Source organism: Tamandua tetradactyla, chromosome 10 (genome assembly GCF_023851605.1).
Source record: "Tamandua tetradactyla isolate mTamTet1 chromosome 10, mTamTet1.pri, whole genome shotgun sequence".
NCBI lineage: Eukaryota > Metazoa > Chordata > Mammalia > Pilosa > Myrmecophagidae > Tamandua > Tamandua tetradactyla.
The window spans coordinates 18,818,277-18,836,510 of NC_135336.1; the positions used below are offsets into that span (position 1 = coordinate 18,818,277).

The 18,234-nt window shown below is 37.3% G+C and overlaps 1 protein-coding gene across 7 annotated transcripts in view; it reads left to right on the top strand.

The window, feature by feature from the left end:
* The window catches only part of LMLN (leishmanolysin like peptidase), a 271,959-nt gene that overhangs the window by 103,265 nt on the left and 150,460 nt on the right, over window positions 1-18,234 (top strand). For 6 of the 7 annotated variants that reach the window (XR_013158484.1, XR_013158486.1, XR_013158485.1 and 3 more), the window contains exon 16: window positions 5,184-5,394. Coding sequence is in view for 3 of the 7 variants with exons in the window: in XM_077118062.1 (XP_076974177.1) it covers window positions 5,184-5,394 (211 nt within the window). In the remaining 4 variants the exon portion in view is untranslated. Of the gene's footprint in view, window positions 1-5,183; window positions 5,395-10,868; window positions 17,905-18,234 lie in introns of those variants that run through there. The other variant, XM_077118063.1, reaches the window with a different exon arrangement.

Sequence of the window (18,234 nt, forward strand, 5' to 3'; positions counted from 1 at the left end):
TATCTTTTTCAACACCAAATAAAGTGCTCAATCAGGTCTCTCTTAAAAGAATTATTACATTGCACTGTAGCTGTGGCGATATTTATTAGATATGGGCAGATTTGTGGCATTTTATGAGGTCACACTTTGTTGTCTTTCTTGATAGCTTATGTAACTTAAATTTCCAAATGAATGTTATATATCAACTTGACTGATGTTAGAGTTAAATGACACCCTTATTCAAGTATACTTCTGGAACTTTTCTTTTGAAAAAGTTGAATAGCCATCTAAGATAATCAATGTTACTATTTTGCATCATGCCCATTTGTTCTAGTTTGCTAGCTGCCGGAATGCAATATACCAGAAACAGAATGGCTTTTAAAAAGGGGGATTTAATAAGTTGCTGGTTTACAGTTCTAAGGCCGAGAAAATGTCCCAATTAAAACAAGTCTATAGAAATGACCAATCAAAGGCATCCATCCAGGGAAAGATACCTTGGTTCAAGAAGGCTGATGAAGTTCAGGGTTTCTCTCTCCAGTGAGAAGGCACATGGCGAACACAGTCAGGGCTTCTCTCTCATCTGGAAGGGCACATGGTGAACACTGAGTCATCTGCTGGCTTTCTCTCCTGGTTTCCGGTTTCATGAAGCTCCCCGGGAGGCGTTTTCCTTCTTCATCTCTAAAGGTCGCTGGCTCATGGGCTTTCTGCTTCTTGGTGCTGCAGCATTCTCTGCTCTCTCCGAATCCCTTTCTCCAAAATGTTTTCTCCTTTCTAGTACTCAAGAAACTTATCAAGACCCACTCAAATGGGTGGAGACATGTCGTCACCTAATCCAGTTTAACAATGCTCTTGATTTAATCACATCTCCAGGGAGATGATCTAATTATATACAATATTGAATAGAGATTATTCTGCCTTTAGGAAATGGAATTTTGATTAAAACATAGCTTTTCTAGGGTCCATACATCCTATGAAACTAGCACACCATGTTATCTGGTGTTAATAGTAAGGTGAAGGTCAAGTACCTTTACCAGACTTGGTTCTGGGTAGCTTTTGGTTCTTTCCAAAAATTAAATATCTGCTTGCAAAAGATAAAAGTTTGCCACCATCAAACATATTTAGAAGCATTCACTGACTTTGAAAGTAGTTCCAAGAGAGAAGTTCCAGAAATACTTAAAGTGAAGGTAGCCATTGAAATTACTGTGAAGTCTTTGTAGAAAACTAGTTTGAGGAAGTCAGTCATTTTTTTAAACTTTTTTATTGTATAATATAACATATATACAAAGCAAAGAAAGAAAAAAGCAATAGTTTTCAAAGCACTCTCCAACAAGTAGTTACAGGACAGATCACAGTTTGTCATGGGCTACCAGATCATCATCTCAGATCTCTCCTTCTAATTGCCTCAGAACATTGGAGGCTAGAAGGAATAAGTATTTTTTTATCATCACAAAAGACATCTTTTCTTTTTGTGAAAAATAACCTAGACACAAAAAAGCAATACATTTCAAACCAATTGCAACAATTAGTTGTAGAATAGACTTCAGAATTTGGTATGAGTTACAATTCCACAATTTTACGTTATCTGTTAGACACTACCTTCTCTGTATAACTCCACCATCACCTTTGATCTTTTAACTCTTTAGGGATGTTTGGGCTATGCCCATTCTTACTTTTTCATGTTGGAAGGGGCTGTCAGTAATATGGGGTAGGGGGATAGAACTAGCTGATCTTCTGGAAAGGCTGGTCCCTCTAGATTTCAGGGGTTAACCTAGACCAGGGACCCATCTGGAGGTTGTAGTTTTCTGGAAGGTTATACTAGTGCATGGAAACTTTATAAATCTTCTATAGTGTCCTAGGTGTTGTTTAGAATTGGCTGGAATGGTTTTGGTTGGGGCCTGACAAGTTATGATAGGTAGCAATATCTAACTGAAGCTTGCATAAAAGTGTCCTCCAGAATATTCTCTCGACTCTATTTGAACTTTCTCAGCCACTGATACCTTATTTGTTAGACTTCTTTTCCCCCTTTTTTCTGGATGGCATTGCTGATCCCATGGTGCCAGGGCCAGACTCATCCCTAGGAGTCATTTCCCACACTGCCAGGGAGACTCTCACTCTTGGATGTCATGTCCCACATAGGGGGGAAAGCAATGATTTCACTTACAGAGTTTGGCTTAGAGAGAGTGAGGCCACGTCTGAGCAACAGAAGAGGTCCTCCAAAAGTAACTCTTAGGCATACATATAGGTAGGCTAAGCTTCTCCACTACATACCTAAGCTTCACAAGAGCAAGCCTCAAGATCAAGCGCTTGACCTATTGATTTGGGTTTGCCTAATGTTTGACACAGTATCAGGGGATTCCTGGTGGTAAAGTTTAATAGTTCCATATTTTTTCTCCCATCTTTCAAGGGAATTTTTCAGTACTTTTTGATTATCTGTTTAATATATTCTAGGATGTATGCAGATATTACATTAATTATACAGTATTAAAGGCCCTCATCATAGTCATTTTTAAGTGTTTTAAAAGTTAGCTTTAATGTGTTTATTTTTAAAAATAGTTTTCATCAGTTATATCTTGCAGATGTGATATGAGTTCTGCCTTTAAAGTTCTTACCCATGTGGATAAAATTACTATGACTGTTTTTATATATTTTTTTAATTAATTAAAAAAAATTTTTAATACCAAAACTCACCAAACAAATGCAAACATTACATTTGTAACTTTTAATCATTCCATTCTACATATGTAATCAGTAATTCACAATATCATCACGTAGTTGCATATTCATCATCATGATCATTTCTTGGAACATTTGCATCTATTCAGAAAAAGAAATAAAAAGAAAACAGAAAAAAATTCATACATACCATACCCCACCCCTCCCCCTCACCGATCACCAGCATTTCACTGTAAATTTATTTTAACATTTGTTCCCCCTATTATTCATCTTTATTCCTTATGTTTTACTTGTCTGTTGATAAGGTAGATAAAAGGAGCATCAGACACAAGGTTTTCACAATTACACAGTCACATTGTGAAAGCTTTATCATTATACAGTCATCTTCAAGAAACATGGCTGCTAGAACACAGCTCCACATTTTCAGGCAGTTCCCTCCAGTCTCTCCACTACATCTTGACTAACAAGGTGATATCTATTTAATGGGTAAGAATAACTTCCAGGATAACCTCTCGACTCTGTTTGGAATCTCTCAGCCATTGACACTTATTTTGGCTCATTTCACTCTTCCCCCTTTTGGTCAAGAAGGTTTTCTCAGTCCCCTGATGCTGAGTCTCAACTCATTCTAGGGTTTTTCTCAATCCCTTGATGCTGAGTCTCAGCTCATTCCAGGATTTCTGTCCCACGTTGCCTGGAAGGTCCACACCCTTGGGAGTCATGTCCCACGTAGACAGGGAGAGGGTGGTGAGTTTGCTTGTTGTGTTGGCTGGAGAAAGAGGCCACATCTGAACAACAAAAGAGGTTGTCTTGGGAGTGACTCTTAAGCCTAATTTTAAGTAGGCTTGACCTATCCTTTGTGGGGTTAAGTTTCATATGAACAAACCCCAAGATTGGGGGCTTAACCTCGAACTTCGATTGTCCGCACTGCTTGTGAGAATATCAAGAATTCAACTTGGGGAAGTTGAATTTTCCCCCTTTCTCACCATTCCCTGAAGGGGTCTTTGCAAATACTTTTTTATTCACTGTTCAAATCACTCTGGGATTTATCGGGACATCATTCTGGACAAACCAACAAAATCTCATGTCCTACTCAAGGTTCCATGTACTTATGGTGTTCAGTTAAGCTGTCTACATAAGTTATATTAAGAAATGCACTAGTCAAAATATAAATTTTGTACCAACTAAACATTTTTTGCTTTAGTCTCACACATAAGGTAAAATTTTAAAATATTCTTTACCATCTGTTTTCAGCACCCTGCAGTAATGACATTCCTTTGTTCTTCCTCATGTAAAAACACTTTTAAAATTTGTATAGTTAGTCACTATCATTATACACTCTAGGCATTCCTAGATTATACCATCTCAGTCTTTATTGTCTATCTTTCTTTCTGATTTCATTTGTGCCCCCAGCCCTCCTCTCTCTATCATTCTCACATTCAGCTTCATTCAGTGTTTTAACATAATTGTATTACAGTTAGGTAGTATTGTGCTGACTGTGACTGTTTTTAATCTCTGAACAGAGGATTTGAGATAAATGGGGATTTTTTTTTGGGAAAATTTAGAAAAATGGAAAATTTTAACTATGAATGTTTCTGTGCTGTCTGCTTTTTCTTCCTTTTAACAGTGAGCTTATGTTACTTCTATAATTGTATAAAATAAAGAAATAAAATTCAACTTTAAAAAGTTAGTGACTGATAGGGGAAGTGGCATGATTGATGGCTCTTTGACAGAGATTTAAGGTGAAGTAGTTGAGGATACTGGAATATACCAAAGTGTTATTCTTGGCATCAGGGCTTTGTAAATCCAAATTGAATGTAAATTTGTGTGATGCTGTTTTAGATAGTATATGGAAGTTCTTCTGGTGATGGGACGCAAACGCCGATAGCAGCCGGCCAAGGATGTGTGAAGGAACCTGGAGGAGGAAAGGAAAGAATGAAAGCAGTGGAGTGGTCCAGGGTTTTCCTTACCTAGTCTCCTGCGAGAGTCTGTGCAGGAGGGGAGAGGACCATATGTGGATCCAAGGCTCTTTATTGTGACCCAGAGGGAGGAATAGGACTTTCCTGTAGATACTGGAGGTTGACAGTTTTAAACTAAACAGGGTGAAAGGACAGAATCGGCAAGGGCCATTTGTAGAAGCTGAAGGCAGCGCATCCAAACCATATGGAGGTGCAGGCCATACTAGTTGTGGTTATGCCAGAGCAGGGCTAACTGAGGCAGTCACTCAAAAGGAAAATTTATGACTAAACTAGGCAAGGTGACCAGGCACCAAATATAATTTATTTTATCCCGTTACAGATGCCTTATATTTTGGGGGAAAGGTGTTCATCAGATTCTAAAAAAAGCGCTGGACTCAAAGTTTAACTATTACCACAGGGTGAAATTCTTTTAGAACCTGAATACTTAACCCACATCCCAAATTGTGCTTTATAGCCAGTATTGTTTTTATAAATTCTAATGTATATCCCTGCAGTTGAAGGAGAAGTCTTATTTCCTAGAATCTTAGTGACCTGATTGTTTTCTTCTATTTGAAGGTTTCGTGTTCTCCTCAAGGTCTGAAGGTTTGGGTCCAGGATACTTCATATTTGTGTAGTCGGGCTGGGCAGGTCCTTCCTGTTAGTATTCAGATGAATGGCTGGATTCACGATGGAAACCTGCTCTGCCCATCATGTCGGGACTTCTGTGAGCTCTGTCCTCCGGAAACAGATCCTCCAGCTTTTAACATGACTCGAGCTTTACCAATGGGTAAGTAGTCTCTATGGTTGGAAATTAGAGGGAAAGTAAGAGGGAGGTTTTACTTATAGGATGTTGGAAATTCCCTTTAAGAGAGCTCTAAAATAGATTGTGTTTCTTCTCTTCTAATTGCTGCTCTATGGGAAAATTCCTCCATCCAACCATTATGAAAAATCTAAAATAGGGAAACTTGATAGTTCTGTTCAGTAAGACCAAGAGTAAGGAATCTTTCTGTTTGAAGAACCTCTGACCTGTACACCTGTACAGGTGTGTAGAAATGAGTAGAAAGCCAACACAAAGAAATTATTGAAGGTCACAAATAAATGTGAATGTTTAATTGATTCATTTTGAAATTAAGATTAGGGAAAAACAAAACAAAATTCTACTCATTAAATACAAAAAAACAGTCAAATGTATTTAACTACATGAAAGAGAGGGAAAGACTTGGGGAAATATACTGAAAAAAAAAGGGATTGATATATCCACAAAGAGAAAGCTGCAAGAAGACAAATGTAAATACACAAAATGAGACAGAAAGACATAGACTGCCAAGAGATATAATTTTCATTGAGGGCTATTATTCTGTGAGACTCCAGAGAGTAGTATTAGAACCAATAGTTTGAAACTGTAGGGAGACAGATTCCAGTTAAATCCTTTAGAACCAGAAGGGGAAAGAAAAGGGCTGCCTTGAGAAAAATGCATTCTGCATTATTGAAGATGTTGAAACTAAGGCTTATCAAACCCATTGCTAGGATTTATAAAAGCAGAATTCATGGATTCTGAACAAAAATTTTGATTTAGGGTTCACTGGTGGTTCAGTGGTAGAATGCCCGCCTTCCATGCAGGAGACCCGGGTTCAATTCCTGGACCATGCACCTAAAAAATAAAATTAAATTAAAAGATTTTGATTTAAATGACCTCTAAGATTTTATGACAGTTTTACAATTTAGGCAATGAATAATAGAGATTTTATGCAATTTTCATTTTCCCACATGAAGGTGTTTTTAAATGGTTTAGCCCTTTGCCTGGTACATGCTCTGGTTTTAGAGGACTACATTCAGCTTATAAGTCAGAGTTTTTCCACCTCTAAGATTTAATTTCCTTTCTTTTCTAAATCTTGGGGGCTTTACCAGATATAAGCTGGAAATAGAGGGAGAGTTTGGGGTATTAGTACTTGTATTAGAATTTGCAAGACCACCTGCAGGTTTGGTGATTTCTAGAAGAGCTGAGCATGTAGTTGTACTCCCAGCTAAGATTTATTACAATGAAAGGATGCAAAGCAAAATCAACAAAGGGAAATGGCTTATGGTGTGATGTCTGGTAGAAACCAGTTGCAAACTTCCAAGAGACTTTTCCCAGTAGAGTCACATAGGACGTTGTTAATTCCACCAGCAAGTAACAGTACATGTGAAATGTTGTCTACCAGGGAAACTCAGTAGAGATGCAGTACCCAGTGTTTTTGGGGAAGCTTGTTACATAGGCACCCCTGCCTAGCACTTTTACCAAATTCAAGATTCCCGGAAGGAAAGTATGCAATCAGGATAATCCACATTGGGTGTACAACAACAGTTTAGGCACAATAAGCCACTCTTATCATTTAGGGAACGGTTGGAACCCTCCAAAATCCAGTTCCTAGATAGCTGCCAATGGCCAGCCCTGCAAGTAGGACTTTCCAAGGAAAGCAGTCTTAGGACTGTTAAACATAGAGTTGATAAACTCTTTTCTGTACTTTACTCCAGCTGAGTTTTCTGCTGTTAACGATTTGAATAGCACAAGGAATTATTTGAAATGTTATAAAATCTTAGGTCTTTTTGATGTGATATACAGTAAATGTGTTTTGATACATGGATAGTGTTAAATATGCTCAGATAACATTTACTTTTAATGTGAAGCTGACAGGATGACTTAATTTTTTGTGTGTGAAGTTACTTTAGCTAGAATTAGAGGGCTGCTAGTACACAAATAGATAGTTATGGGGAGTTCCCAACCTCAGACCTAAGTCCAAGTTAATTAAAAGACACAATCACTATCTCATTGTCAAAAAGGTAGACAGGGATTAAGACAATTAGCAGTTAATGTTGAGATAAAAAGAGAGTCACCTCCTGTTGATTAAGCTATAGGACTCATAGAAGAGTTCATTGAAATATGTGAAGATATGAGTAGAAAGCCATACTAGGTCTAGGGACTATGAAATGAGGAATTTCCTGCCTTGAACCTGACAAAAACAAGTAAATCTGCTGAAAGAATGTGAGGGGTGGAGATTCCAAATCACCCTCTACCTTCACCAGTTGGCTCCTTAGACTTTATTTTCAAGTGTTTGATATATATCATTACATTTAATCAGGACAGAACCAATTTGTTACCAGAAAAGGCAGTGAATTCTTTGCCCAATGCTTTTAATGACCAATTCCTGAGACACCAGGATTTCAAAAAGAGAAAGTGTTTATTGCAAGGCACAAAGCAGGAGAACAGATAGCCTATCAGCCCAAAAACCTATCTCCCATAACTGTAATAATTCTGCTAGCTTTATAGTATTAAAAGATGGACAGATTTTAGGATACTGAGCACAGTGGCCCCAAATGATGTGATTAAAGGTGATCTAATTATTGAACATATGCAGATTAATTATATACTTAGTCACAGAATTTATATAAGAAAATAGTGGCCTTAATATGATGATGGATGTGATTTTTTACTATTATAATTAGGTATAGGTGACTTATAGGTTAAAGTCTAAGCTACTGTGCGTATCAGATGGGCCCATTTTAGTTAGATCCAGCTTCGGTTATCAAGATAACTTTGGAATTGGGGTGGGTTAGTTCTGGGCTGACCCAAGGCCCTTCATTAACATTAGAGGCTGTCTTTAGTGATCACAAGACTCAAAAGTTGAAAAACTGGATAAAATGGGTACAAGTGAGGGTCAGTCACAAGGTTTTTACAGTCATAAGGGCAGAAGATAAAGGCTATACAATCAATATCAGAGATCAAAGCAGTTGGATTATAGTTCAGAGATTTCAGGTATTTTCCTCTGTCTACTCCAATATACCAGAAAGTAAAAAGGAATATCTATATAATGATTCAGCAACTATAGTCATCCCTTAAATCCTCATTTCTCCGTTATACAGCCAGTCACTGGAGGAGGTGGGTGCGACAGTGTGGGTGGCTCTTTGTGGCCCACCCCCTGATGTGTGGTGACCACTGGTGCCCTGTCAGTTTTTGACTCCTGATTATAGGGTTGTAGTATTTTGGGTTTATTTGGTGTGATGTAAGGATGCATGTGTACCAAGGAGTGCTTTTAAACCCGTTTTTCACCCATGACAATGTGATTTGTCAGAATACCCAAAAGGAGTCATATTATCTATAATATATAATTATATTATATTCAGTAATCATAATCATCCTTTAAGTCCTAACTTCCCGGTTATACTATGAAGTAGGAATTATCATCTTGATTTGACACATGAGAAAATTAAGGTATAGACAGATTAAATAATGTATCTGCAGTCACAGCTAATAAATAATTCTGTTGGGATCTAAACTAAGCCATGACTTACTCCAATTCATTTTGAAATACCCTTTTTGAAGAATACTATCAGGATATGTCATGGGTTGTGTTCATTTTAAAATTTTTTATAGTAAAATATATATAATATGAAATTTGCCATTTTAACTATTTTTAATTGTATAATTTAGTGACTTTAATTACATTCAAAATGTTATGTACCAAGCACTACCATCCATTCTAAAATGTTTCATACCCCAAATAGAAACTCTGAATGCTTTAAGCAATAACTCCCCATTTTCCCTTCCTCCCAGCTCCTGGTAACCTCTAATCTAATTTCTGTCTCTATAAATTTGCCTATTCTAGATATTCATAAAAGTTAAATCATACAGTATCTGTCCTTATCTGCCTGACTTATTTTACCTTGCATGATGTTTAGTCTGATGGCAAACAATGTCCCAGAGCTTCTATTAATGTTCTAATAGCTTGTTAAATTTTAATACCAACAGTGGATAAGTAAGCTACTTCTTTGGTCCTTTCCTTTGGGCCAAATTGAGAATCAGGAGATAAAGTAATAAGCTTCTGTCGTTAATGACTCCAGAATTCATTTCTTACTCCAGCCAAGGCCACTCGACGTGATGTTCTAGACTAGAACTTGTCCAGTAAAAATTTCTGGGTTAAGAAATGTTCTATAACCTATACTGTCCAGCACATTAGTTACTAGCACAGTTCATGAGGACTGAACGTGTGAAATGTGACTAGTATTACCGAGGAACTAAATTTTTAATTTATTCTATTTTAATTTAAGTAGCCACAGATAGCTAATGCTGCCATATTATATTCCTTGGTTCTAAGTCAGAGATTCTTATACTCTAGTATGCATTAGAATCATGTTAAAACACAGATTGCTGGGCCCCAGAATTTCTGACTCAGAAGATATGGAATTGGGGCCTGAGAATTTGCATTTCTAACAAGTTCCCAGGTGATGCTGATGCTGTTGGTCTAGGGAACTTTGAGAAGCATTGTTCTAGGTTAAGTGAGCTTTTTATAGGATATGGTGATTACCATCTGTTCCATTGGGGAAGAATTTATGTTTCTATTGGGTTACCTGGGTTATATGTATTAAAATAATTTTTAAAAATACTTGTTCCACTCTTTGTAATACTCAGAAGAGCAGGCTCCAGTGCTTTGACATTAGCATTCTACTCATTCTGCAGCTGAATTCAATACCTATTTAAAATATTAAAAAGGGCAATTCATCCTAAAGTTAAGTCAGGGTTGCCTGATCTTCAACAGCTATAAAAATGTTTTACTTTACTAGAATTGTTTTGGGAAACAGTTTTAGCCATGAGAACAGTTATTATTTAAAAAAAATACATCTAGTACCTAAAGCCCATAGAATCTTCTCCTGTTTCCAAATCAAGCCTGGGGTGATTCCTATGGATAGATGGGCAGATATTTTGAAATAAGCAACCATATGTCTTGGCCTGCCTGGGGCAGTCCATATGCCTGTTGTGCTGGTATAAGTATTAGATGTACTCCCTTTCATTCTCAAAATATCGTGTTTGGGGTAATAAATTATATAGTCACTGAACTTAGAAGCGACAGTGAAGAATAGAAGAAAATCTGAATACTGCATCCCATCTTGAAATAACTAAGATATTTATTTATTCACCCATATGGCATCCTTAACTTTGCTGGGATATCACTCTAAGACATTTTTTTCTTTTCTCAGGTGCCTTTTTTAACCTTGATATGGTAGATACATCATCCGTTTCTTCTTTCACAAATGTTTTGTTCTTCCTCCAAAAATATGAAAAAAATAATTTTGCATATCTAGTTTTCAGGAATTTGCTCATGATTCTGCTTTCCAAGGTGGTCTTTTCTTTTTACCTTTTAATAACCATCTATACTTGTCTGCCAATATTGACTTATCGTTCCAAAAATGTCTATGCAAAGTCAGTTTTTTTGTTTTCAACCGTAGATCTCTGTTCCCGTTCCTCCAGCCTGGTGGTCACCCTTTGGCTTCTGCTAGCCAATCTGTTTCCTCTGTTGGCTGGATTTCTTCTTTGTGTGTGGCACTAGGAATGGAAAAGCGAACTCTCAAGACAATCTTTTGTGTCAAGTCCCCCTGCACAAAGCACAAAATCTGGGCAAGTACCAGCCTCTGCAGATGGCAGAAGTGGCATTCCTGACTTTGTCTTGGAAGTCTTGACCTCAGTCAGAACTTGAAGCAAAGCGTCACAGCAGTTACTTAGCAGCAGCCCAACAGTGTCAGAGCCTGGAGAAGTAGAAGCAATTCCAAGACAACAAGTCTCTTTATTTTTCAGGATGTATAATCTTCCTGAAATTTTCCTTTGAAAATGGTATAATTGGTGGAACTTTCAAACTAATTACATACCTCAGCATTTTCATTAATCGAAAACATTGGATTGGTTTATCATCAATACTGCAATAACTTAAACTGCAACTAATTATTGCAAGGTTATAACTTGTGGATCCTGCCCTCAAAAGTACAAATTGTCTTTTGTTTTACAGAAAATAATTGAATTGAGATTTCTACATCACTGTTATAACTATTTTGAATTTAATGACTGTGCATGGTACACTTGAATCATTGACTCCATTGTTTTAAAAAGTTCTTTAAATTATGTTTTGCTAAATCTCATGATTTAATCATGTTTGTTTTTTTTCAAAACAATCATGGCACTTTTACTACTGAGCCATCGTAAGTGTATCTTATCGTTGTCCAGCTGTATCTGTTTTCACTGATGTTCAGCTTCTAGTTGTTGTCTCCATTAATTTAATAATGGCTTGAAAACATTGTAGACATGCAAACAGAAGAAAATATAATTGTATATTTTTCAGGTAATAGTGACGACAACTGTAATCAAACAAAAACAAAACTATTCCTTTTTGGCCAATGACAATATAAAAGATGTATCAGAGAAATAATATAAGCCAAAAAATGATGGTCTCAGTTGTTTAGTAATAGCAAAGTATAAGTTTGATGTAAGGCCTGTCCAGTAGTATCCACTTTGTAGCGTGCATGGCTTAGTCAGAGAAGTTGAAAGACTACCTTTGCTTTAAATGTCCTTTACCTCCTGTATTTAATATTCCTCCTGTTACTACATAGATTCTGGTCCAGAAGCAATTGTGTTCTGGCACCAGTGATTACTAACCCCACCAGAATTTAAATTCTGATTTCAAATTCTTTAATAGTGGATGATGTCCAAGTTTTCTGTCTAAAGCTAATGATGTCCTATGGCATTATAAACATGCTAGACAAGTGTTCATTCACTCAGTCTTTCGTTCATTGGTTGATGCTTCAATTCATTACGTAGTAATTGAGCATTCCATTTAAGAAATTGTGACTGAGCAAGCAGCATGATTCCTAAAGAATCATTCCAACTGACAGTTTAGCATTAAAGCCAAACAGCAACCTGAGCATATAGGAAAATCACTCTTTTTTAAATGCATAAGTTTAAAAAGACATAATTCTATGTAGTTTTAAATTTTAAGTATTTGTCATTTTGAGAGGCTGGGGGTTTCTACCTTAGCTAGTTTCAGTTAAAGAAAAGTTCATAGTAATGGTATACAGGTCAGCACTCAGTTTTCTGCCCATCCCATGCATACTTTAAATTGTGCAAGGTCCTAGAAAAGCATAGAGTATATTTTTAAAGAAACATAATTAATCTAAACTTATACACCTAAGATGATTATGAATCATCCTGTAAGGTTGTATAAAGAATTTCACCAAAATATTTGAGATTCACAGAGTTAGGCTCAATTAACTTTTGACTGTTGTGCAGTAATGCCATTTAGGTAATATTGTTTCCAAGCATGGTGCTTTTTATACTTGAAAGATATTTTTGCTTTATTTTTTATTGATATAATTATATTTGCACTAATGAATTTCTGGAGAATATATTATAGATGACATTTTTTCTATATATTTATTAAGCTTAGAATCTAGTAGCCTAGTATTTTCTCTGTACAAATACGAAACTTGATAAAAGTATGATATCAACAATTCTTGAGCTCCTGAGTGTAACTAACCACATTAATGTCTTCCTTCATCTTCAGTAAGGCTCACCACTGATTCTGCGTTGTATACTCATTGAAAACTCAGAGAGCCTCTGAACCTGTAAGAAATTATGAGGCAAGTTCGGGTCACTTAGAATATGACAGTGAAACAAAGAAAAAGACCATGTTTTAAAACCAGAGATTTCAGTGCAGAATTAATGAACTAAAATTCGCTACAAATTGAATTCGCAATGACTGGAATGTTGTCCTGTGACTGGCTTTATCCTGTGTATTAGCAAAGACAAAGCCAGTTCATGGTGAAAGAGACTGAGCAGGCTGTGGCAATAGTGAAAGTGAGGTGGGCAGAAAGAACAGTAGAGAGCAGCTGATTTAGTAGCAGTAGAGTAGTGTCCTTTTCTGATTTAAAAAGGGTTATGTGTTCATAAAAGCTGACTACCTCAGTTTTCAGTTTAGACGTAGGTCATTTGGGTTGTATTAAGGTCCCAGTTGTCAAAAATATCAAGTGAAATTGTCCTTCAGGTTTTCAAGAACAGAATTTACAGGAAAGACGCAAAAGCCATGTCAATATACTTGAGCTGATAGCTTTAAAGAAACTGGCAATCAGTTGGCAGTCTTAGTGTAGCTTCCTCCAATATTCTCCTGAAAAACATCCTTTTCCTTCTTAAGAAAAAAGTAACCTTTATATTTTTCCTATAGGATATATATTTTTGTTGAGACCAAATAGACATTTTACAAATTTCTTCTTCTTAAAATTAGTTGTTAGCCTAGTATTTTATTAATATCTGAAGTTGAAGCATAAATTTATGAGGCTTAAGTAGTTTTAGGAAGATAAATAAGTATATCAGAATGTTCCTTGAAATTTTATCATTATTATTTTCAATTGTAGGAGACAAACTAAATAAGGCCCAAAAGGCTCAAGTTGCTTATCTGTAAAATGACTAGATGATTTCTCTGAATCCCTCCAGCATTAAAATTCTAAGCCTATTGCTCAACCAGAATTATTGGGTCAGTGCTGACTTGGATCCACCCCTTGCAGCATGCCAGCTTGAAAGTCATATTCATCACTGTGTCATGTGCTTCATGCCTTAGTGCTGTCCATGTCCTCAGACACTGTATGGAGAGAGAAGAGCCTGTGTCTAAGGGCAGTTCAGGAGGCCTGGCAGGAAGAAGGAGGCTTTAGTCACAGCCCCAGAGCTCCTGTTCACAGTGGGCACTAGTCACTCGTTCCAAGTCCATGAAGCCCAGGAGGACTACTGTATTTTAACAAAGTTTGCAACTCATTCTGAAGAAAGAACTTACTTGAGAGGAAGGCTTTTTTATTAAATTTTTGGGTAGGGGTTGGGGAGGAAGGGGTGAATTATCTATTTTTATGTTTATATTTAAAAAATAAAAGATTTAAGGACTAACCTTTATTTATGGTATTGAACTTTAAGTGTAATATATTCCTTAGAAAAACACAATTTTAATAAAAATGGAAACTACTTTGTGTCTTGTCTTAACACCATTCACCATTTAAAAATCTTGATGGTATTTTAAAACTTCAACTTCTATTTGAGGCCAAAGGGAGAGATGTTTATTTGGTGCAAAATTTTTATTTTCAGTACTGCATTATCTAATTTAACTTGAATGGTCAGTTTATTCAAACACCATAATTACATGGAATCTTGAATAGGGCATGAGAGCTTATTGGTTTGTCTAGGTTAGTGTGCTGCCCCTATACATCCCACAGTAATTTAGGCATAAAAGGTATTTGCAAAGTCCCCTTGGGGGACTGGGAAGAAATGAAGAAATAATAAACTTCCCAATCTGGGGAATTCCTGATATTCTCACAAGCAGTGGGGACAACCTGTTCAATAGGCTGAGCCCTCGATTTTGGAGTTCACCCTTATGAAATTTATTCCTGCAAAGAGAAGTTAAGCCTACTCATAATTATGCCTAAGAGTCACCCCCAGAGAACCTCTTCTGTTACTCAGATGAGGCCTCTCTTTCTAAGTCAATTCGGTAGATGAACTCATTGCCCTCCTCCATATGTGGAACGTGATTCCCAGGGGTGTAAATCTCCCTGGAGACATGGGACAGGACTCCTGGGATGAGTTGGGACCCAGCATCATGGGACTGAGAAAGCCTTCTTGACCAAAAGGGGGAAGAGTGAAATGAAACAAAATAAAAGTTTCAATGGCTGAGAGATTTCAAACAGAGTTGAGAGATTATCTAGGAGATTATTCGTATTCATTATTTAGATATCTGTTTTAGTTTATGGTATATTGGAGTTACTACAGGAAAGTACCTGAAACTGTTGAACTGTCCAGTAGCCTTGATTCTTTTTTGTTGTTGTTCATTACATAGTTGAGTATTCATCATCATCATCATTTTTAGAAAATTTGCATCACACCCACAAAAGAAATAAAAAGAAAAGCTCATTCATCCCATACCCCTTTCCCCTCTCTCTCATTGACCACTAGTATTTCAATTTACCCCTTATTCGCCCCCTATTATTTATTTATTTTCCTTATTTTGTTAATCATCTGTCCATACCCTGGATAAAAGGAGCATCAAACACAAGGTTTTCAGTCACATGGTCACATTGTAGAAGCTATATGTTGCACAATTGTCTTAAGAATCTTCTTTTATTTCTTTTTCTGGAGTGATGCAAATGTTCCAAAAATGGTCATGGTGATGAATGCACAACTATGTGATGATATTTGTGAGCCACTGATTGAACGTCATATATGGAATGTATGTGTGAAGATGTGTCAATAAAAATACTTAAAAAAAAAATCTGGATAGGGGACAAAATACCCATATCCTCTATTTGGGGATGATGAGATTTTTATTATGAAACATACCTCAGAGTTTTTATTTAAACTTGAGTAAAATTGTCCTTAAAGAATGCAATAAGGGTTTATGTAATAGCCTTCCTCAAGAAAGAGAGCAGGCTAACCAACTCAGAGCAGGGCATCAAATATATTATGGCTGTAGTCATGGCATCATGATTCTTCCTCCTAACCTGAATGTAATAGGAGAGAAAGTACCGGGGACACACCTATAGTTTGCACTTAGGGCCTTTCTGTTCTGGAACAGGAAGACGAGCATTTTGTGAAACTGATTGAACATAACCTATGTAACCTAATGTTGAACTGAGATCTTTGTGGGATTTTTTTTTTTATTAATAATACTATTTAGATTTTCTTAGAGTTTTAAATGTCTCATCTAGGTAGCTAAAACAAAATAGAATAAATTACATCAAGTTGTTTAATAAATCCAGTATTCTTTGCACAGTGTACCAAAGGCAAAGCTGTCTAACTCATTTTTTATATGTTCATACCTTTTCTTATGGTCATAAAATATAGCTTGTTTAGAAGGCGTTAACACATAGTTGGTCTTTTTCTCACAACCTCTCCAGTAAATTTGCTGTAGTGGTGGGGATTATTGAATCAGCTTTGTTAGTGTCCACCAGAAGTTCGTTTTTTAAATATTAAAAATAAATTGGGGGGGGGGGTGGCGGGCCATGGTAGCTCAGTAGACAGAGTTCTTGCCTGCTGTACCAGAGAACCTGGTTCGATTCCCAGTGCCTGCCCATGCAAAAAAAAAAAAAGTGAGAAAAATAAATTGGCAGGCGGCGGGCCACAGTGGCTCAGCAGGCAGAGTTCTTGCCTGCCATGCCAGAGACCCGGGTTTGATTCCCAGTGCCTGCCCATGAAAAATAAATAAATAGGACATAGGTAGTGGAGAAGCTTAGAGTACTTATAGGCATGCCTAAGAGTTACTTCTGGAGGACCTCTATTGTTAATCAGATGTGGCCTCATTCTCTCTAAGCCCAACTGTGCAAGTGAAATCATTGTTCTCCCCCCTATGTGCGACATGACATCTAGGGGTGAAAGTCTCCCTGGCAACACAGGATATGACTCCCAGGGATGAATCTGGCCCTGGCACCATGGGATCAACAATTCCATCCTGCCCAAAAGAGGGAAAAGAAGTGTAATTAATAAAGTATCAGCGGCAGAGAGTTCAAATAGAGTCAAGAGGCTACTCTGGAAGTTGCTTTTATGCAAGCTTCAGTTAGACCTTGCTACCTATCATAACCTGCCAAACCCCAGCCAGGACCATTCTAGCCAATCCTAAAGAACACTGAGGGGAATATATAAGATTCCACAAGGGTTCCATGCACTAGGGTAACTTTCCAGAAACCTACAACTGCCAGATGGGTCCCTGGTCCAGATAAGTCCTGAAACCTAGAGGGCCCAGCCTCTCCAGAACATAAAACAGTTCCAGTTCCCTACCCCATATTATTGACAGACCCTTCCAATATGAAAAATTTAGAATGGCCATAGCCCAAACACCCCTAAAGAGAGCTATGGAAAGATCAAAGGTGGTGGTGGAGTTCTACAGTGAAGCTAGGACTTAACAAATGTATATGAATGCTGAATCATTAAATTGTTATCTGTTTTAGTCTCCAGTATCTTAGATCAGCTAGAAGTAAAAACCTAAAATTGTGGAATTGTAACCATGTCAAACTCTGAAATATGTTCTACAACTAATTGTGGTGCAATACTTTGAAATTTATTGCTTTTTTGTATATATGTTATTTTTCACACACAGAAAAAGGAAAAAAAGTTGCTTGTGATGATAAAAAAATATTTAAGCCTTCTAGCATCCTATATTCTGGAGCAGCTCGAAGGAAAAAATCTGAGAGGATCGTATGGTACCCCATGACAAACTCTGGGATCTGTCCTGTAACTACTTGTTGAAGAGTTCCCTGTTTGGAATCTCTCAGCCATTGACACTTCACTCTTCCCCCTTTGGTCGAGAAGGTTCTCTCAAACCCTTGATGTTAATTCTCAGCTCATTCTAGGGTTTTTCTCAGTCCCTTGATGCTGAGTCTCAGCTCATTCCAGGATCTCTGTCCCACGTTGCCAGGAAGGTCCATACCCCTGGGAGTCATGTCCCACGCAGAGAGGGGGAGGGTAGTGAGACTGCTCGTCACGTTGGCTGGAGAGAGAGGCCACATCTGAGCAACAAAAGAGGTTCTCTTGGGGGTGACTCTTAGGCCTAAATTTTAAGTAGACTTGACCTATCCTTTGTGGGGTTAAGCTTCATATGAACAAACCCCAAGACTGGGGGCTCAGCCCAAAGCTCAGCTTTGGTTGTCCACACTGCTTGTGAGAATATCAAGAATTCAACTTGGGGAAGTTGAATTTCTCCCCGTTCTCACCATTCCCCGAAGGGGGCTTGCAAATACTTTTCCAGTCACTGATCAAATCACTCTGGGATTCATCGGGGCATCACTCTGGACAAAACAACAA